This window comes from Anguilla rostrata, chromosome 11 (genome assembly GCF_018555375.3).
Source record: "Anguilla rostrata isolate EN2019 chromosome 11, ASM1855537v3, whole genome shotgun sequence".
NCBI lineage: Eukaryota > Metazoa > Chordata > Actinopteri > Anguilliformes > Anguillidae > Anguilla > Anguilla rostrata.
The window spans coordinates 11,604,128-11,627,113 of NC_057943.1; the positions used below are offsets into that span (position 1 = coordinate 11,604,128).

The 22,986-nt window shown below is 41.6% G+C and overlaps 2 protein-coding genes and 1 long non-coding RNA gene across 3 annotated transcripts in view; 1 reads left to right on the forward strand and 2 right to left on the reverse strand.

Moving 5' to 3' along the window:
* Window positions 1–22,986, reverse strand: part of LOC135233920 (alpha-1,3-galactosyltransferase 2-like) — a 31,769-nt gene that overhangs the window by 1,020 nt on the left and 7,763 nt on the right. The window contains exon 7 of the mRNA XM_064297899.1: window positions 20,426–22,869. Within this exon, the coding sequence (XP_064153969.1) occupies window positions 22,191–22,869 (679 nt within the window). The 3' untranslated portion in view covers window positions 20,426–22,190. The remainder of the gene's footprint in view (window positions 1–20,425; window positions 22,870–22,986) is intronic.
* On the reverse strand, window positions 155–8,122 carry LOC135235057 (alpha-1,3-galactosyltransferase 2-like). The gene is made up of 6 exons (XM_064300256.1): window positions 8,108–8,122; window positions 7,774–7,838; window positions 6,117–6,194; window positions 4,478–4,567; window positions 2,906–3,043; window positions 155–2,695 (listed from the first exon to the last, which is right to left on the reverse strand). The coding sequence occupies exons 1-6, from the start codon at window positions 8,120–8,122 to the stop codon at window positions 2,017–2,019; spliced, it is 1,065 nt and encodes a 354-aa protein (XP_064156326.1). The 3' UTR covers window positions 155–2,016.
* LOC135233921 (uncharacterized) lies at window positions 14,387–17,594 on the forward strand. The gene is made up of 2 exons (XR_010323990.1): window positions 14,387–16,013; window positions 16,594–17,594. It is a non-coding gene; the product is annotated as an uncharacterized LOC135233921 (long non-coding RNA).

Below are 22,986 nucleotides of genomic sequence, written 5' to 3' on the forward strand. Positions count from 1 at the left end.
GAAGAGATCATTGCTGATAAGACACCCTAAAGTGCCAGAAGAAAAAAGTGGCCTTGTGTTAAGTATTTATTCATATAATTAGACGTGTCATATCCATGTAAATTTAGAATACACAAGAGAGTATCTGGATGATATTGGCCTGATATTTAAAAAAAAAAAATCTCTCTCTTTGGTACGGTAGCATATTAACAGCAAGTACTAGCCACTCTTTGAAGACATAACCTTGATAGTTACAAGCACAAAGTAGGTGTGGGAGTGGTAACATGAAATGAACAGAATTTGAATTTCATTCCTGTCCTGGCATTACAAATGGACACTAGCACACTAAAATGTGTATTTCCATTAGTGATAGTCCAGCAGTACTGACCTCTTTATAGGGGAGGGAACTGGACATGGAAACAGTAAGCTGTGCTTTCCAGCCAGATGCTTCCTGTTTAACCGATCTACCGGTATTTTGGACATAAAAAGCCCATTTAGTACAAATTTTGTGTAGGCATACTTTACATTGCCACAAGACATACAACAGCTTTAGTTTTAGCTAGCTAGTAGAATTAGCTAGTTTTTCTCCAACAATTTGTTTACCTTTCAGGCAGCCATTTGTTTCCATTCATTTCCGAACGGTATGAATATCAACTTGCCGAAACTTTAAAAGTTGCTTGAGAATCCATCATTCCGGAAATGATGTCCAAATAATTTTTTGTCAAAGTTACTTCATCGTTGCATAATAATGAATTTTAAAGCATGGATGGCTAATCAATTAATGACATTCTCTGAAGTTATGTTGAGTTTTATTGTTAGTAACACATTTCCTGAAAGCAGAATGTTTTTCTGCCAGAAGGTATTCCATGGAGAAAAGACTGTTTTACAAATTAAATTCAAACTTCCATGTCTTCTTAACCCTGACATGACTATTTGCTGAAAATTTATAGTAAATGGGCTTTAATACCCAAAATACCAGTGTAAGTACATGTCTTTGTCCCCTGCACCATTGGGATTGTGATGTGTTGACCCCTTACTGGGTACAATGACATGATTGTGTAGACCTACTCATTCACATAATTTATTATCACTACTAGCCTGCTGGCTAAAGTTATAGTGCTGCAAGCTAAAATGGATGCTAAATGGCAAAGTAGGCACTTTAGCTAGATAGGAACTTTTTGGGTTTAATGAAAATGTTTATCCCGTTAGGTTTATACATGCATCCATCTAGCTAGCTAACGTTCGCTATCTGTGTAATTCACAACCGATAGCTATTTTCTAGCCATCTTAGCAACGTTCGCTATCTGTGTAATTGCTAGATACTTAGGTAGCCATCTTGGCTACTAGCTCACATGCTAGTGAGGCTGCCGCAAGTGCAACATTTTCAAAGTACACAATCATGTGATAGCATGTATCCAATAAGGGGTCGATACACAACAATCGCGACAGAACCGGAAATAGGGGGTTGCCAATGGTGCAGGGGACGCAGAGGGTGCACTTACAACAGCATGGTCCTTTAAAACAGTTTACAAAAGGTAACACTGCTGTGGATTCATTAAAGCATTCCTGATGGAAAGGTCAAGCACTGGGTTGATTTCTTACTGTATATTCATCCTGTGAGTTACAGACACTATCTGCAGACAATTAAGATGGCGGTGGAGTGGTTTTCAAAGGTCTTCCCCATAGAAAGTTTAAGCTTTCTACCTGTTGAAAGTCAACAACAGTTATCTGCAATAGATTCATGCCAAATAGTAACCCTTTTGAAATCATACCAACAGTGACATTAACAGCTGTAAAGGTTGATTGTGTAGAATCTTATTTTCTATTAGGTCCATGGAGGATGTTACGGTGCTGTTTACAGTTGTGTACAGTTCAGGTTTCGGTTTTGTGCCGATTACTGAAATCTTTTTTTAAATTGATTTTTTTTTAAATTGCAAAGTTCTCAATCTGATAAATGCGATGTTGTAAGTGTGCATTTGTTGTATCGCAAGTAATGCAAGAGTGCAAGGAATGCTTTTTTTTTGGTCCATCCTACCCCTAGGTCCTCCTGTCGTCGTGTTTCTCTCCCCAGCGCAGGCGCTGAACGTGTATTTCTTTGCTGAAGCCATTCTGTAAGTTCCAGCAATACTCTGGGGAGAGCACTTTGCTGGGCTTGTGGAGCCAAAAGTACTTGTTAAGGTGGCTCTCATCGTGCCACAGAGCCTCCACCTGGTTCCTCTTGTCTGCCATTATGCCCTGGTGACAGCTGTCTGTCAGGTTCGCCACACTCTGCCACGTGTCCCCGAAGACAGCCGCGTGGTAGTAGAAGTCCCCCTTCTCCATGTAGGCCGTGGAGTTCGGGTTGTGGTCATAGGTGTACCTTTCCTGGGGGGTGTTGTAGAAGGAAGAGTGCAGAAGGGCCACCGATTCCCCAAGGGCCTCCGAGCCGAAGCGACCCACGAAGACCTGGTCCACGTCCAGGCAGAAGATGTACCGGTGCCGGTGCCGGATGCGTGTCTGGATAGCGTCCGCAATGGTCTTCATGCGCATCATGGAGATGTCCTGCCAGCGCTCGTGCCGCTTGACCGGTACAATCTCCAGGGTCCTCCCTGCCATCAGGTGGAGCCCCGGCACGTTCTCAGGGGCATCGGTGAACACGTAGTACGTCACCGGTAAACCCACCATGAAGTGACGTTCTGCCGAGGTCAGGAAATCCATCAGGTACAATTCCAGGTATCTGGGAAAAGCACACAGAAATGCACAGCTCATTACAATGGTGGTGTTGGTAGGCGTTAGTAATGTATGCAGCGTTGGAACAAGTTCCTAACTTCTCACAGTCAGAACATTTATCTGCCATTTTCTAACACACTGAAAAACCCATCACTTTAAACTGCAACCTGGGCTCGTCAGTGCAGACAAGCCCATCACTCTCACAATTAATGCTAACCTCGCAATGGCGAATACTGTCAGTGCAACAGTGCTGCCCATTTTTTTGTGATGCTCATCGTAGATGTTAGGATCAAACATCCCATCCCACATAATGGGTGCTCCCCAGTCAGTGCAAGTAGTCACATCAGTTCGGGACCTGTGAGAAGGGAAAGAATTGAGAAAAAAAAGGAGGTAATGACAAGGCATCATTTTTTTAAATGCAGATGATACTGCATCTATGACAAGCATCACAAAAAACAGGCTTTCTATGCATAAGATGCTGTTATTTACTGTTGTTCACATTCTTCACAACTGGCTGCAGAAAAGCTGCAACACACCTTTGATGCTCTGCAAAAAGCACCAGTGCACATTAAACTTGTATTAAATGCCAATAAAACTAAATACATGCTGTTCTCCAGAGCCAGGAAAATTGACTATGACAACCCCCAGATTCATACTCTTAATGGTATTCTAACTGAAAGAGTCCCCCGCTATAAATATTTATTTATCTGGGTTGATGAAAATCATTTTTAAAACCCATATTGAAACCTAGTTAAACATTCAAGGAAAATAGACTACTTTCAGTAGAAAGAAGACAAAGTCAAATTGATTTTTCTGTCTGCCTTGATTATGGGGACATCTGCAGCTGCTTCTACCCTCAAGCTTTTAGATACTGTCTACCATACAGCTCTTAGATCTATTACTGGTGATACACATCACTGCATAGTATATAAAAAAGTAGGTTGGCCCTCTCAACAAGGAGAGATCAGCACTGGTTTATGTTAATTTATAAAGCCCTTCTCTGTAAACTCTCGGTCATCACTCTTGGTTTGGAATACTGGAAATCATTAAACATGCTCTCAGGACTGCCTAATGCTCCATGTACCTCAAGTTAACTCTGAACTTGGAACAGCTTTTAAATTCTCTGCCACTCATACCAGGAAGGAACAGCAAAAAAAACACTGAAGCTTGGTTCTGTTGTAACACAGGGATATTTTTGATCTTGAATCTTGTTCATTTGAATTGTAACCATTTCAACAGATGCCTGTCATTACTCCTCTTCTCTAATGTATTATTCTTTTTCTCCTTTTAGTTTTATTGTACCTTGACACCGTTGCAAATGAGGGTCCCACCCTCAATGAGTCACTGAGAAAGTTAACTGCAGATAACGATAAAATAAGATTCTTTTAAATCCACAGGCCACAAGTTATGTTTAAATTGGTGGCATAGTGGTATGTTGGGTATTTCAGTTTCCACACTAAAGAAACGGAACCAGGACCCAGGAAATTGAACTCTCTCAGCTGTGGTCTCTTCTCTGCCAAAAACCCTCTCTGATTTCTACCAATCAGAATAAAGCAAAGAATACAAAATAAAGGCAGACTAGGAGCAGGACGCTCATCTTAATCTTAAACATTAATTAATTAAAATTGGCCAGGGCCACTAGTTTATCAATAACAAACATTATTTAATAAAAAAATGAATAACAAAAAGTGAAGGCTGAACCATAGGGCTGAACACAGTACAAGGAAGAGAGGGATAAATACTAAAAGCCTGTAAATGCACAGCCCACTGTTCTGGTCATGTGACTCACCGGAGATCTAGGGAGCTGTCTACATTGTATTCGGTTTGTAGCTTTGTACCTGGAGGTGAACGGAATTCTCTCACAGCACTTTCAAAAAACCTGAAAATTAGAACAGACGGACAATTTAAAACATGGCACATCTTAGTTTTCTCCTATGAATCATGTATCTTCCCTGCAACATTTGTTTATGTTTGTAATTTGTTAAGTGTTTTCCCATTTTTGATAATATAACAGTCAAAATGTGTCGAAGAAAACCAACTTAAACAAAATTTATTTAATTTGTGAAATGTAAGGCCTTTTGATAAAGGAATGACATTGTTATTTATGTTAACACCCAAAAGCATTTAAACAATCTAAGGCAACTGAAGGACACACAGTTAACTAAGAAACTGTCTTGTAAACAACAGGAAATCAGCATTGTTTCAGAGGAACACATGGGAAATAAATTAAGTTGTTTCAACAAACAACTTCGAGGATCACGACTCTGCATGGATTTTGAACTGTGTGCTTACACCAGTTGGGCATCAGTGCTCCCTCCGTGGGAATTTAATGGTTTGCCAACATATTGCGCATTTTGACAATGATCACGTAACAAGCAGTTTAAGAATTTCTTTAGTTTAGAATTTTTTTAGTTTAGTATATTTTGCATTTTAGTTTTGTATGAAGAACAATTTTGGTCATGTATAGTTTTTGTCCTTAATGGCCAAAATTGTTCTACATATAAAACTAAAATGCCTTCTAAAAAATTGCAAACTGCTGTACACTAATGTACAACTACTGCTATGTGGTAGTGTATAGCAGTGCTTGTGTATGTAGCTGCTTTACACAAATGTAGAGCTCATGGGTATAAGAACGATTTCATTAAAAACAATTCCAGAACTGAGATATGTAACACTGTCCATTGATTTGGTAAGAGATGTCTGGAGAATCACATTACAGCAAAACAATAATAATAATAATATACACTGCCTGGCCAAAAAAAAAAGTTGCATACTAATATTTCGTTGGACCGCCTTTAGCTTTGATTACGGCGCGCATTCATTGTGGCATTGTTTCGACAACCTTATTCAACGTCACATTTATTTCCGTCCAGAATTGCATTAATTTTTGGCCGAGATCTTGTATTGACGACAGGAGAGTCGAACCACTCCGTGAAGTCTTCTCCAGCACATCCCAAAGACTTTCAATGGGGTTAAGGTCAGGACTCTGGTGGCCAGTTCATGTGCGAAAATGATTCATCATGCTCCCAGAACCACTCTGAGCCCGATGAATCTTGGCATTGTCGTCCTGGAATATGCACGTGCCGTCAGGGAAGAAAAAGTTGTCCATTGATGGGATAACATGGTCATTCAGTACATTCAGGTACTCCGTTGACTTCATTTTATTGCCGCATAATGCTGCTGAGCCTAGACCTGACCAACTCAAGCAACCCCAGATCATAACACTGCCTCCAGAGGGTTATACATTGGGCACTGTCCAAAAATCCAAACGGCAATTTTTTTTTTTTGCCAGGCAGTGTATATCACAGTAGAGAATACAGAATGAAAATGCACACATGTACTTAAATTATTTATAATTTTTTGTGTGTATACATATATATATATATATATTAATATTTATTCTTGCATGGTCAAAGAAACATGCTTACCTTCCAGATGCTCCAATGAGCAAAAATAGTAGCAGGATGACACACCCACACAGACCATACAATACTCTATGACACAGCCTAAAGAAACAGAAAAACAAAATCTCAAAGGATTGTACAGGCATTATGCTACATAATGTACATTCACTTCAAATTACAGAATAGTGTAGGCTATTATTTGTGTAAAATTATTTTTTGTTCCAGTTAAACTCATGTTTCAGTATTCACATATACTGAAACAATGTTAGCTGCCATGCTTATTTGTGTTTAGAGTCATGTTCGGGTAAGCAACATTCATGTACAGGCACATAGGCCTGTTTACCCCTCTTAAATAGCCGAATTTGTCTGTAGGGTAGATGATCTAAAGTTTGGATAGTGACAGATTCTGTGGCATGGTCTTTCAATCTCCGTTGCCATGAGCACGATGATGTCACACAGAAACGTGGACACACTGGCCCAGTCCCAAACAGAGACCTCTGGACTCGTGGTCTATGGACGCAAAGACTTTAATGGTGTATTTACTGGGACAGGTGAGTACACAAGAGGACAATGGCTTGCAGGGCATACAAAGGGTGAAATGGGAGAAGACTTCTGACATCACCGAATACATGAAATGTTGCTGAAACACAGAGAAGCAACCTTGCTCAAATTTATATGACAACAGAAAAAGAGGTGGGCCATCCGGAAAGGCTGACGAGTGCTTCCGAGAAATCTTACAGAACAGGTTTGAAGTAAGTTACTCCTAATCGCTTTTGAAAATTAAATGGCGTGAGAGGGGGGGGCGAGTAAGAAGAAATTAAATGTTTTTTTCATCGTGGGTTTATGCAGAAAATTACAGCTGCTATGAATATGGCTGGTCAATTTTGTCGGGAAATATTGGATAACGGAGCAGTCACTGAAAAGTTGTTGAAAATCACAGAAATTATATTTTAGATATTGGTTATGCAGTTCAATTAATTTATTCATCTCATCCATCCCTACATTGTATTTACAATACTTTATGTAGTCCAACAGTATTTTCTCCTATCCCCTTCTTGTTACTATTTTTATTTTATTTTTTCTAATGTTACCGTTTCGTACTATTCTGTCTGCTTGATTTTATGTCTCACTAAATAATCTTGTATGTATAGTGTGTATTTTATGTTCGGACCCCAGGAAGATTAGCCGCACACTGCGTATTGCTAATGGGGATCCTAAATAAATAAATAAATAGTTTATCAATGTGAATGTCATTTAGCCACTGAAGACTACCCCTGCACTCTTATACGACTCATGCTGTTATGACAACGTTTTTCAAAACACTGCTTTTCAAAATATATCTGCTATCCTAAATGTGCAAAGTGCAAACCACTGAGTAGTACATTCTCATACTGAAATAGCCATGTCAGTGGCAATTTGGACATAAAACTGCATATTACACATCCATGTTTTTAACAGATCATTTAACAGATGCAATTCACATTCAAATATACAGTAGCCAATGAAAGAAGAATAAAAGACGAAGATATTAAATACGGTTGGACAGAGCCTTTGCTACACATTTTACTCCTTCCTCAGAACTGACGTTGCCTGTTCGCACTTTGAAATTGCATCACTGGCGGTCCACAAGTAGCTTTTTCTGCTGTGTGACAGTAAGAATGTAGATATCGAGTCAACTTACAGTGAGTCAGCAAATGGCAGCAGCCTAAGAAGGCGTACTGCATATCTTGTGAAACTCGGGACATTCTATTCCTTCAAAAAATAAAAGAAAAACAGCCACTTAAGCGAGCGCTACCATTAACATACTTCAACCCTTTGGTTAAACGACACAATTTGGGTCAAACTGACCCAAAAAAATTAGTAAATTAGTAAAAGAGGAAGGGCACTTTTGAGAGATGCATTTCTAAAACCAATGGCTCTTGTTTTGTATTTGTTGTTCTTTATCAGTATTTGTTTTGTTTTTTTTCTTCCTAGAAAACAACCTATTTATCATGTAAATGATCCCTCTTGGTTACATCCCCCATCAACATGCTCTACACTTTCATTGCTATACTGATGACATTCACATACCTACATTTTATATTTATACATGTATACACACATACACATTCAGGGATATAGGTTAGCACCAAATAAATTCAGTTCTACCTACTCCCTCACTCCCAGCTTGGATAAAAATTTGGATATCTATTAATTTTCTAATGCTAAATTGCAACAAAACAAAACACATGCTGCTTCCACCCTCAAAAAAAAAAACCCCACTGATTTGTCTTGCTTCGCCATTGATGACATCTCTGTTGCTTCATCAACCAAAGTCTGCAACCTTGGAGTCATTTTGACTAAACTCTCCTACTGAAAGTTCACATTAACTATCACAAAAATTGCACTGCAACATTGCTTGCCTCCACCAATCTCTCAACCTCATTGATGCTGAAGATCTAATACATGCGTTCATATTCATACACATACATTACTGCAACACCCCTTTCACCAGCCTCCCATCCAAAACTCTCCATAAAGGCATGTGTGTCCAGAACTCAGCTACCTGGGTACTAACAGACATCAAAAAATCTGCGCACAGAGCAGCACATACATCACAGCTACTCACCACAACATGTAAAGCTCTTTGTGGTCTTGCTGCGTAATTAATAGCTTAAAATTGCTGTATTACAGGCTGGCAAAATTGTGCAGACCATGCAGCCCTCCAGAACCAGTGCTGAGGACCAGTACTGTATATTAAGTGTAAATTTCCAGGGTGCAAGACAAAACCCCACCTGGGAATTTAACCTTTCAGAAGCAAGTCCCACTTTTTACCTGCTTCCAGATAAATTAACAAGTGAATAAATATAAATACTGCATTCATATTTATGAATTTAGCAGATGCTGTGTTCCATTGATTTAACGACAACAATAATAATTTCTGTATTCACTTATTTATTTTGAAATCTCAAGGAAACTATTCATACATAGGACACGGCCTCATTCAACCCCAGTGCTTAGGCACAAATTCAATCTTATCTGACTGTAGGATCATTTTTACGCATATGGAATTCGCCAGAAACCGTTCAATTTTGATTGGTTCCTTCATTCCTAGAAGTACCTACCTAGTTCTGCACAATGGCAAGATGGCGTGCAATTAACGAAACTTGATTAACAGATCGTACAAGATTCAAAAAGCACGTACAGTGTGTCGAGTAACTGAAATTCTACCGAGGAAATTCTACCGAGGTCGATAAATGGAACTGGGTGGTGAACTGCAGTAAAGCCGCTTCACAAACCTCATTTTTGAGAGCACTCGTCTACCGACGTTCAAGCCGAAGTTCATTCCAGGCTGCGAAGAAAAAAAACAGAAATACACTACTTAATCAATCAGATAATAGAACCTTTAGGGAGATTGAAGCTAAAATATCTCGCGAACTGACACAAATGAAGTAGGCTATCCTACAACAGTCCTCACCACAAATTCGTAAGAGTGGCGTATGCCATGCGTTTTTAATCTAGGACTTCAGCTACGATATGCAAGAGTTTCTGTTCCTGGAAAAAATGACGGCTTACTAATTCCCTGTGGAAAGCGCACGGAATAAAAAAATAACCGAAATCAACGCAGAAAAGACTACCGATTAAAGTTAGGAAATAAAGCGGTTTTGCGAACACACTGGGAAAAAAACAACCTAAAATTCAACTCCCTCATTAAGGCAGAAATGAGCAGCGTTACATGACAAGACTTTTAGTACGGCAAATTCTGTACAGGCTAGCTAGGAGCCCTATGTAGCCTACATTTTCCTACTTACCTGAAAGAGAAATAGACTAGCGTACGTCTTCGAGTGGGGAAAAGACAAATTTGAAAAATAAAATACAGAACATTAAATAAAATAATGTGGTAGCCTAGCACTAGTCAGCAGACTTGCATAAAACGATGTATCCTATTTCAGGAACTGCTCAATAATAAAAGTGGACCAGAAGCCAGATCAAGCGCCACCCAAATGCATCCTCAACCCGTAGTAGAATATCTACCCTTCCAGCAGACTGCCGCAATTAAAGCCTAGTCTCGTCCGAAGTTTCTGAAGTTATGCTAGTTTCAGTTAATGATCGCTACGCTTAACTATAATAAGACGTACAAATAAAAGATTGTTTGCTAGCTTAGTATTCACAATGCTATATAGGCTATCCGAGGGGGGGGGGGGAGCCCTCTCGGGAGTCGCACACGCTAGCTCCTGCCACCCAACAGCAACCAGGTTTCTTTTCCCACAGGAACCCACCCACCACAAGGAAACCAGGACGAGGCAAGTAGGCTAAAAGGCAAATTTTTCATTATACAATATGTACAAGTAGGGTACGCCACGGTCTCGAACTAACTCGTGCCCTTACTGCTTCCCCCCCACTCCTACACCCCGCTACCTGCCGATGACCCCCCTTGTCAAGGTGGGCGGGGGAATGGACCCAAACGCGGAGTCAAAAAACACCCAAAATCCACAGAGTGAACGCAAAACCAAGCAAGTTGCTTTTAATTAGAACAAAAAACAAGGGAACAAAAACGAAGCCGTGCAGGGCAAGTCAAAAGGAGAAGAAAAAAAACCTAATGCGCAGAAACAGAGAAAATGCAGAAATACAAAAAAAAACAAGGCAATAACAAAACACTGGCAGGGAGGAAAACACTCACGGCAAAACAGAGTCACAATCCAATACGCACCCAAAAAACAAACAAGGATCCAGCACCTGAGCCAAGGAAGAAGGGAACTTAGACCAGACACTGACGAGACACAGGAGGGCACCATGAACAATCAGGCCACAGAGAGGGAAGGGAAAACGAGACAACCCAAAAACAATAGAATAATTGAAAGTAATAATACAATTAAACAGGGGGAGCAGGACACAAAACAGAAGTGCCGCCATCTGACGGCCCAACAAGGAAAGACAGACGGAAACACAGAACCATGACACCCCTTCCCTCCCACGGAGCCCCAGCACAGGTAAGAGCACACTCCCCTCACACACAGCACACACGTAGGCCACTGCAGGTTTCCCCCTCTATGTGGTTGCTTAGGGCCCCACCCGATCCAATGTTACTTTAGGTAAATAATGTAATTTTCGTAATTACGCAATTCTTCCCGTATCACAAAACTAGCGGTATTATTTTAAAAACGGAAAGGCAACCGAATTTGATAACATGCAAGAAGAATTTTGACCATGGAAACCGCCCCGACGCGCACGCGCCCCTCCAGTCGACAGATTGTTTAGGGCCACAGAAATCCTAGGGCCGGCCCTGCCTTCTGCCCGTCCACACTTCATCTCTAGGCCTCTGGCCTGCGGCCCGGAACACTCTGCACGCTGTGCTCCGACCGCCACGCGAGGATCTCGCTGCACCCCACACTATTCAGGAGGAAGCAGGCACTGGTTCCAGTCCTGGTCTGCTTTCGCCTATATCTCGGACTGCACCGCCGCACCCCGCACTCTGGCCCGGTCCCGATCGTCGTTACTGCCAAGGTGGGGAATCGCTGCATTCGCCCCCCTCGTCAGGGCCAGCGCAGCGCCTCACAGGATCATTGCAGCGTTCCTCCTCCTCCGGGACCGCCTTCCAGGAAGCCACCGCCAGACAGAAGAGACAACACACTCATACAAAAACAAACGAAAGCGAAACCAAAAAAAAAAGAAGCGAAAAACCGAAGCTAAAAATCCTCTCATGAGGAACCCCATCCATCCATCCATCCATCCGACGTCTCTCCTCTGTAGGCTACTGCCACTTGCCTCCCCTTTATACCCGCACAAATCACTAATTACATAGCCTACGGAACTCAGCTGCGCCGCTCCCCCGCCCCCAATTAATGAATTCCCCCGTGATTCCAGCACAGCGAAGCCGGCGGCTTGTCAGGCTCACCTCCTGACAGTCCCACTGAGCTTTGTCGTAGGCCCTGCGGTCACTTGATGTAGGCGCAATGAATAGACTGGGTCATTTTAAGATCGGGTAACGTGAACTTGAAACCACACCGAACCCTGATTTATTTATTCTATCTTTCGCAAACATCGATTTAAATTGGTCACATATGCATGCAATTGATGTTCCACACGTGAAATAAAGTGACATAGGCCTAGCATACAAATACAGCCATTCTTCATAACGTTTATAGCCTAATGCTGTAAATTAAATAGCCAATATTTCCATGACTAATCATTGCAAGGGTGAACTGAAATCACCAAAAAAAAAAAAATCAAAAAGTCCGTGGCACTGGCACTGGCACACACAAAAATCAGACCTAAGCAACAGGATAAGGCGTTAAGCCGTACAATCAACTTTTCTAATCCACCAATGATATACTGAGGGCAAACGTGGAACACCAGGTCATGATGGAGCTCCGCTCCCATTCTCAAATCTTGACAAGCTTCCGTTAAATGCTACCATTTGGTTTGTATGTAAATCATACAAACTTGTAGGTTCACTGATGTCACACCAGGCGCAATGCTTTGCATTTAGATTCTAAAGTTATCCGGCGTCAGCGCCTCCGAAAATATCACAAAGCCTGTAATTAAAATCAAACTCAGCTGTTTAAAGTCAATGACAAGCTCTCCGTCTTTCGGCGGCATGTTCCGGCAATTCAAAGATGTTCGTAGTTTTATTTGAAGGGGTTCCGTGTTAAGTATCGTGGAATTTTGTTTTCCAACAATAGGATCTTGATGCAAACCAGGACGTTGCACTAAGGTACACATTTACATATCAATTCAAAAAGAGCTTGATTAAATAGCCTCCCGACATACTGCGGACAGATCTTCAACAAGCAAATTTGGTGGCGAGTGCTTCTGAATTATCCTTCTACATTTTAAATGTTTTTCCTCAAGATTATATCTTAGACACAATAGACGAAGCCGTATGTGTATGGAAGCCCGTCTCTGCCACATTAAGAAAAAAGTTTGCTGAATTGCGACTTTATTTCTCGGAATTCCGACTTTATTTCTCGCAATTCTGACTATTTCTCGCAATTCCGACTTTATTTCTCGCAATTCCGACTTTATTTCTCGCAATTCCGACTTTATTTCTCGTAATTCTGAGTTATTTTCACCGGAATCATCAGAATCAGATGAGGGAACAAGTGAGGAGGACGACGAGGTTGCAATTCATGAAAAGGGCCAGGATGGTGGCATGAGCAGCAGCAGCAACAGCGAGGACAGTAGTGGTTCAGAGGATGAGGCAGAGGCAGAAGCACACCAGAACAAAAGAGCAAACAAAAGAGCAAAAATACATAGGTAGTCAATATGATAAAATAGCAAAATATAACTCATAAGTTGTTTGTAGTGGTTTGGCTGCACATACTGAATTGCACTGTAGGTATTATAGTGATGTGTGTGGGACTATAGAAGAAGACGAGGCAGCCAGCAGTGTATATTCTGTATGTTTGTGTCAAACACTAACATAGGTGTCAGTGTAATATTGCACTTGATCATACAGTTGTCATAAGGTTGATTGAACTTAGTTGAGTTATTCAATTTAAGTTGATTTATTTTATTATTTCAATTTTAATTATTAGGGGGTCACCCTCAGCTACCCTGTTAATGGCACAGCACTCTGAATACTGAACCCAGAATAACTGGAGATCACCCTTTATCAACCTCGACACTTTAAATTATTTAGCGGGAATTGACCCTCGTATGGCGTTACTTACGAGTCGGAGTGTGGAGAGGAGAGGAAGAGAGGAAAGAGTGAGGAGAAAGTGATCCCCGAGACCCAGCTGAGGCAGCCACGCGCTGGAAAATGCAGCTTTAGACAGGCCAGCTTGGTCGGCAACACCGAACTCCCAACGAGCCCGTCGGTACTTCAAGGCGTAAAGACACGGTTCCGAAACGGTACTAACACTCTTAAGTCCAACGGTCCAGCGATCCAGGGTTATTCGGTGGGGACACCGAGGCTAGGGTAGCTCCCTAAAAATCAACGTGAGCCACGGCTCGGGTACGGAGGAAAAGGAAAAATTGAAAAAGATAGAAAGCAGAGAGGTGGCCTCGGTGGCCACTTAAGACCTGGTTGGGATAGGGCGGTCTGAGCTGTCATTGGCTATTTGGAGGGCACACCTTCGTATCACGTCCGCCGTTCCCATTGTGGGGCAGGTTTCAATAACTTTGATAAATGAAATTCAATTTTGATCTAGTTGGATAATTATTTAGCAATGCAAGAAAGGTGGATATACTTTGTACCCCGACTTTCGTTGTGCGTATTAAAATATACCCATAACAAACATGATTACTTTTGGTTCAGGTTACGAGAAGAATTATTATTTCAAGAAGAATTATTATTTTAAGAATTATAAGTCGTGCAGGCTAGCGAACTCAGAAACGCGATACTGTAATATTCTAATAGCCTGCACTCACTTTGAGTTTTTCAGACCTGTTGGATATTGTAATTGTAGACTTTCCTCCATTCGCTGGTGTGAATGAAGCGGCCTTGAAATACTGAGGGTGCCCACTAGTCGCCGGTGGTGCTCCGTAGCGATACGCACAGAGCCGGCGCTAGCGGGTATGCAACGTATGCAATTGCACGGGGGCCCGAGCTTGACCAGGGGCCCACAGGGCCCGTTGAAATGGTGGGTGAAATGTATTGAATAGCCTTTGCGCCAAATACTCGCAACATCTCAGCTCTGAAAAGTAACCACACATTTTGTCAAATCAGAGAACAATATGTTGATAATGAGGCCGTGCCCGGTAACCGCAGGGGGTCTCTGTCCAATAGCAGCTTTCATTATTGTCTTGTCATTAATTGAATGATTTGATCGCGGCTGCGCGCATTACTTACCATAGATTACAGTAACGTTAGCTAATTTAGTTTACACGTTTCTTGACAGTTATTTCTCAAAAATGCAGAAGTCAAAATCGGGCTTTCAAAAGCGAAAAGACAATGCAGAAGACTTGAAAATACAGAAAAATAGGCTAGAAATGACAAAAAGGTTTATTCAACGTGGTTCACAGGCGCAGCACCAGCGGCGAATTTGCCGCCCACGGTTTCTATTGGTGACGATGCTAGTAATGCTATCGGCAGATGTAACGTTACCCCATGCTGAGGCTTCCCTGGAGCCTGAACCATCCACGGTAAATGCACCTCAACCGGAGGCGACACCGTCCACGTCACTGGCGTCAGATGCAACTCAAACGGAGGCTAACGTTATCCCAGAACAAACACGCACGGCAACTGTGTACCGCTTAGATAGTTAGTTCGCGGATCCTGTCTGTGTACTCTGCAGTCTGCTAATGCTATTTAATTGGGATTATTTGTGTGGTTATGAAGCAATGCTGTAGCTAGTTTGTTTACCTTCTCACTTTTGTATCTGGCGATTATCTTAACAGTCTATTTGGTTGGGTGTGTGTGTGTGGGTCTGTGGCATTTGTAATTGTTTGTTGATCCATCTGTTTTTATCTGAAAATAAGAGATGCTTAATGCCCACATAACTTGAGAAGACATTGTATTATAATGTGCTATATAAATACAGTATATTATTATTATTGTTATTATTGTTATTATTATAACGCGATGTGTGATGACGTAATTAAAATAGCGTTCCTCCACTAAAAAAATCCCCACTACACCACTAAAAGTAACCTGATTATTGCGTGACTGTTTTCAAAAGCATTCTGGTACATAGGCTAACGTCAAAGTGGAGGTACTGCAGCTCTATGTAAAGGTAACATATACTTTCGTCATGGTTATCTCTCTTCGGTAATTTCCCAATATTGTTCTCTGTGGAGGGCCCATTTCACCCGCTTTGCATACGGGCCCAAAGGACACTAGTGCCGGCACTGGATACGCAGCAGTCATCTAGGCGCAGAGTTGGCGCAGTCCAGAGATATCACACAGTGGGGGGTTCACACCAGGAGCGTGGTTAACAGCGAATGAACATTCCTTACTATGCCTCCACTATGTGCAAGGAGGTTGTTAATCCCCCCCCAGTGTCATCTATAGCTTTGATCTTAGAATTATGGGTATCTGGCATGAGGGGTCTGGCGATCCTGAAGGGAAGTGGAAGATAGTGTTGGAATGTTGAAAGTAACAGACACAGACTCATTTGGGAACTTATGCAGAAATAAAGCATTTGAGCCCTCAGAGAGAGGACTGCAGAGAAACAACAACTGTCCTACACAATACAGTGAGTAAATGGGGGATGGGATAGAATAGAGTAGAATACAATACAATACAGTGACTAAATTTGTCCTTGGGAAAGTGGGAAAACAAGATACTTTTTCTACATTATTGATATTCTTTTTATTATGTGTATTTCTTTTTAGTTGGAGGAAAATTGACTTAGACATTTCCTGTCAGTTGGGGATGCTGAAAAATTGATCCATGCGTTTGTTACATCTAGGTTAGATTACTGTAATGCCCTGCTATCTGGCTGCCCTAATAACTCGTTAAAGAGTCTCCAGCTTGTGCAGAATGCAGCTGCTCGTATCTTGACCAGAACTAAGAAGTATGAGCACATAACACCAGTGCTAGCGTCGCTTCACTGGCTACCCATTAAGCGTAGGATAGATTTTAAGGTTTTGCTACTGACTTTTAAAGCTCTGCATGGACGTGCACCTGTGTACATAACTAACCTGCTCCTACTTTGTAAGCCCACAAGGTCACTCCGATCCCAAGACGCAGGCTACTTGGTAGTCCCAAGAATTCCCAAAAACCTTAAAGGTGGTAGGGCTTTCTCCTACAGAGCCCCACTACTGTGGAACCAGCTTCCAAAATGTATAAAGGAGTCAGACTCGGTCTCAATATTTTAGTCTAGATTAAAATGCACCTTTATGCTCAGGCTTATAATCAGTTATAGTCTGGAGACAGGGTGGGAGAAGCCTGTAGTCATAGAGCCTTGTGGGGTGGCAATCCTTTCCTTACTGTCACCTGTCAATCAGCTGTGACCCAACTTTGCATGGGCTGGCTCTTGATAGGTGGGTATGATTGTCCACCCCTCATGACTGCATGGGCTCTCCATCCCTGTCCTAGTATCTATGCAGCCATATCTTACTCCTGGCGGGGCCCCCCCAATGCATACTACTGCCACTTTACTCACTGTCTGCTATATTGCAAATTCCCTAATTGCCATTTCTACCTTCTTCCCCACGCTGCCGGCGGGGCTCTTGCCCCAATCTTCGAGAGTGCTTTGAGGGTTGTCTGGTCTCCCCCACCACTGCGGTCCAGCCCTTCTTTCGTCATTGCCTCCACCCTGCCCACATCTGTCGCCATCTGCTGCTCCCCATCACCGCCACCCGGCCCCACCCATCATCTGAGCCTCATTATAAACCCTATAAAACTGACTGACATGTTGGTCACCAGTCGGCACCCTGAGCCAACCAGAGGAGGATGGGTTTCCCCCCTTGAGCCTGGTTCCTTCCGAGGTTTCTTCCCATCTGCCACAGGGAGTTTTTCTTTGCCACTGTTGCCTTAGGCTTGCTCCTGTGTGGGTTTAGGCCAGGGTTGTCAGTAAAGCGTATTGTGACAACTGCTGTAAAATACGCTATACAAATAAAATTTGATTGATTGATTGATTGACCACCAGTCCACTGCTACACCAAACAATTTCACTGAACCAAATGAGCTCTCCACTCCACTGTAATACTTCTCTCTATTCTTTGACGATGAGGTCCTTGATATGATTGCTAACCAGACAAATCTGTATGCCTGTCAGCTCACTGGATGCAGCATCAATACCACCAGTACCAAAATAAAAGCTTTCATTGGAATGAAGCTGATGATGGGAATAGAAAAATGCCTGCGGTGGAGGATTACTGGGCAGCAGAAGCAAGATATGATAAGGTTGCAGATATTATGCCAGTTAAACGCTTCAAGTGTTCATCCAGGATGCTTCACTTCCAAGACATGTCCTCTGACGCCAGTGAAGACCCCCTGGTGAAAAGAAGGCCTATACTCGACCACATGAGAAGCAAGTGCATGGAAGCTGAAAGCGAGAACCAGTTCTCAATTGACAAAATGATGGTGCCATACAAAGGAAAAAAGGCTGGAAGTCTGCGGCAGTATTTACCCAGCAAACCCAAAAAATGGGGATTCAAGGTCTTTGTCCGAGCTGGGGTGTCTGGCTTTGTGTATGACTTCATGGTGTACACAGGGAAGTCTATATTTGATGGTGCTCCTGCTCCATGCAAAGGGTTAGGTGCCAATGTTGTTCTGCAGTTGTGCAAAACAATCAGGAACCCCAGAGACTGTGTTGTCTACTTCGACAACTTTTTCACCTCTCTGCCTCTGATAACCCATCTAAGTGAGGGTATGGGCCTCAGAAGTTAGGGTACCATTCGGAAGAACTGATTGAGGGGTTGTAGTCTGGAAGAGGATCGCAACCTATTCAGAAGAGGAAGAGGCAGTTATGACTTTCGCACTGACAATGATGTACAACTTGCTGTTGTAAAATGGGCAGACAACAAAGTAGTCACCCTGGTAAGCTCCTGTGCGAAAAAATCCTGTGTGTGAAAATTCTTGGCTGAAACCGAAACCAAAAATAAGGAAACACTTGGCCGAATACCGGTATTTTTTCATTTATTTGCCCATTTGTACCATTGCATAAATTAAATCAATTTTGCTTTTGATTTATGCTTTTCAATGACAAAATTAAATTACAAAACGACAAGGTGATGAAAAAACTTTCATTAGTCTATTGAACATTCAGTCCTTTCCAGCAGACATTATACTAAAAAAGCACAATAGGCCTAACTGGGGTAATGGACATAGAGGGCAGGGAATGTTCCACAGAAAGCTGATATCATATTCAGTAAAAATCTTTTTGGGAGGTAATTCAAGATCTTTATTATTTTCCTTTGTACAATACAAGAATACAATAACTAAAAAAATAAACGGAGAAAACACACATCATTCAACCAACATGATTTCCAACCACAAATGTTCACCTGTAGCCTAAAGGTGGAATATATATTTCATTTCTACCGAACGTAATTTCAAAAGATAAGTCAGTACCGATTGTTGATTAATCGAGGGAAATGTAAAATACCTAATAACTGTAAAAATAGGCTACTAGCTGCATGCTGCGAGAAATAGCCGTTCTAAATGCACACAAAAAGGCGCTGTTTGAAATGAAAGTCGAAGCGCGAGACGCGCGTGCACGGACAGGGGAATCAGTTCGTTTCGTGGATACTGAATTCGCTACAACACCGGCACTGTTTGAACGCGTTATCAATAGCCGCAGGAGAGCAACGAAACAGTGTCACATTTATTTCTATGCTTTTGTTACAAAAAAAAAAAAAACACACATACGGTTAAAAATTTCGCCATTTTCACTCTTTCGGTCGAATACCGAATGTGTTATTTGTGCTATTTTCGGACGAATATTTTCGGTGACCGAAATTTCGGTGCATCCCTAAAGATAAGTGTTCCATGCGCGAAGATTGTGACGGAGTACAATACCCATATGGGAGGGGTGGATTTAGCGGAGATGATAATTACCCTGTATCGCACTTCTGCTAAGCAGTATCCAACTGCTAAATAAAGGTTACTGATATAATAAGGAGGTTTTTGCAACACTACAATCATGCTGATTTGGCTCTATGCCAAAGTGGCAGCAGAAGGTATGAAAAATAACCTGTGATTTTTTTATTGACTGTAATTTTTGTTTACTCTTTTGTTTTCTTGTTGAATTGTATCTTTTTATTGTGTCCATTAAAACACTTTGTACTTTTCATAATTATTCTAATTCCAGATTCTAAAGTACTGAATCATTAATTTTCTGAGGTTAAGTGTACGTTATACACTATACATACATACCGTACATACATATATACATACAATGCTTGCACAAACACAATAGTGTTGGTGGAGGTATTTTGTGGGTGGTGCCATTATTTGAATTGTTCACTGAATGTTTTTTCCCCCACAGTTGATGGTAGACACCATCTTAAGTTCATCTGAAGCTGCCATGTACAGTTTCACTTACAGTATGATGAATTACAGTTGGTAGCGGTATGTACCAGTCAAGCTGGTTGCAGCCTGTCAGAAAACCAACCAGAGAAGAATTACGATGGGTAAACATTTAAAGACAAAAGAATCAATATGGAAAAAAGAATTACAGTACATACATTACCAGTATGCTCGGTCATGTCTTCTTCACCCAGACAAACCAAGCAGTTACACTGCAGTTTAATTCTAAATCTCTTTATTCTCCAATTTTTGTCAGTATTACATTCCCCAGTGCATGTCAGATTTATTACACAAGAACATTTTAAGTGGTAATCACCTGATAAAACAAATGTCTCTTTAGGTACTTACTATACATTTAGCATACACAACACATGCAGCCTATTTCTCAATTGTACTGTAAAATCTGCATCAAGTTTTGATTAGATCATCAAACACTAAAAAGTATAAAAATATCCCAGGAGTAATTGAATAACCTGGATACAGCACCTAAAATCCACAGGACAGAAGGTGAAATTCTGTTTAAATACTCTACAAGAATAAAATACATTAAATATTAATAGAATGCCGAATCTCTTCATTCCACACTTTTTTCTTTCTTTCCAGGAAACAAAGATTATTAAAGCGGTTATCGTGACATCTGCGTAACCTCTTGCAAAACAAGTATCTCTAGCCTCATATGACAAGCTTCTCCTATTGCATTTGGCATGGAAGAGATCATTGCTGATAAGACACCCTAAAGTGCCAGAAGAAAAAAGTGGCCTTGTGTTAAGTATTTATTCATATAATTAGACGTGTCATATCCATGTAAATTTAGAATACACAAGAGTGTATCTGGATGATATTGGCCTGATATTTTTTTTTTTTTTTAAATCTCTTTGGTACGGTAGCATATTAACAGTAAGTACTAGCCACTCTTGGAAGACATAACCTTGATAGTAACAAGCACAAAGTAGGTGTGGGAGTGGTAACATGAAATGAACAGAATTTGAATTTCATTCCTCTCCTGGCATTACAAATGGACACTAGCACACTAAAATGTGTATTTCCGTTAGTGATAGTCCAGCAGTACTGACCTCTTTATAGGGGAGGGAACTAGACATGGAAACATTAAGCTGTGCTTTCCAGCCAGATGCTTCCTGTTTAACCGTTCTACCGGTATTTTGGACATAAAAAGCCCATTTAGTACAAATTTTGTGTAGGCATACTTTACATTGCCACAAGACATACAACAGCTTTAGATTTTTGAATTAGCTAGTTTTTCCCCAACAATTTGTTTACCTTTCAGGCAGCCATTTGTTTTCATTCATTTCCGAACGGTGTGAATATCAACTTGCCGAAACTTTAAAAGTTGCTTGAGAATCCATCATTCCGGAAATGACGTCCAAATAATTTTTTGTCAAAGTTACTTCATCGTTGCATAATAATGAATTTTAAAGCATGGATGGCTAATCAATTAATGACATTCTCTGAAGTTATGTTGAGTTTTACTGTTAGTAACACATTTCCTGAAAGCAGAATGTTTTTCTGCCAGAAGGTATTCCATGGAGAAAAAACTGTTTTACAAATTAAATTCAAACTTCCATGTCTTCTTAACCCTGACATGACTATTTGCTGAAAATTTATAGTAAATGGGCTTTAATATCCAAAATACCGGTGTAAGTACATGTCTTTGTCCCCTGCACCATTGGGATTGTGATGTGTTGACCCCTTACTGGGTACAATGACATGATTGTGTAGACCTACTCATTCACATAATTTATTATCACTACTAGCCTGCTGGCTAAAGTTATAGTGCTGCAAGCTAAAATGGAGTGGTTTTCTAAGGTCTTTCCCATAGAAAGTTTAAGCTTTCTACCTGTTGAAAGTCAACAACAGTTATCTGCAATAGATTCATGCCTAATAGTAACCCTTTTGAAATCATACCAACAGTGACATTAACAGCTGTAAAGGTTGATTGTGGAGAATCTTATTTTCTATTAGGTCCATGGAGGATGTTACTGTGCTGTTTACAGTTGTGTACAAATCAGGTTTTGGTTTTGTGCTGATTACTGAAATCTTTTTTTAAACTGATTTTTTTTTAAATTGCAAAGTTCTCAATCTGATAAATGCGATATGTTGTAAATGTGCAAGTGTGCATTTGTTGTATCGCAAGTAATGCAAGAGTGCAAGTAATGCTTTTTTTTTGGTCCATCCTACCCCTAGGTCCTCCTGTCGTCGTGTTTCTCTCCCCAGCGCAGGCGCTGAACGTGTATTTCTTTGCTGAAGCCATTCAGTAAGTTCCAGCAATACTCTGGGGAGAGCACTTTGCTGGGCTTGTGGAGCCAAAAGTACTTGTTAAGGTGGCTCTCATCGTGCCACAGAGCCTCCACCTGGTTCCTCTTGTCTGCCATTATGCCCTGGTGACAGCTCTCTGTCAGGTTCGCCACACTCTGCCACGTGCCCCCAAAGACAGCCGCGTGGTAGTAGAAGTCCCCCTTCTCCATGTAGGCCGTGGAGTTCGGGTTGTGGTCATAGGTGTACCTTTCCTGGGGGGTGTTGTAGAAGGAAGAGTGCATAAGCGCCACCGATTCCCCAAGGGCCTCCGAGCCGAAGCGACCCACGAAGACCTGGTCCACGTCCAGGCAGAAGATGTACCGGTGCCGGTGCCGGATGCGTGTCTGGATAGCGTCCGCAATGGTCTTCATGCGCATCATGGAGATGTCCTGCCAGCGCTCGTGCCGCTTGACCGGTATAATCTCCAGGGTCCTCCCTGCCAGCAGGTTGAGCCCCGGCACGTTCTCAGGGGCATCGGTGAACACGTAGTACGTCACCGGTAAACCCACCATGAAGTGACGATCTGCCGAGGTCAGGAATTCCATCAGGTACAATTCCAGGTATCTGGGAAAAGCACACAGAAATGCACAGCTCATTACAATGGTGGTGTTGGTAGGCGTTAGTAATGTATGCAGCGTTGGAACAAGTTCCTAACTTCTCACAGTCAGAACATTTATCTGC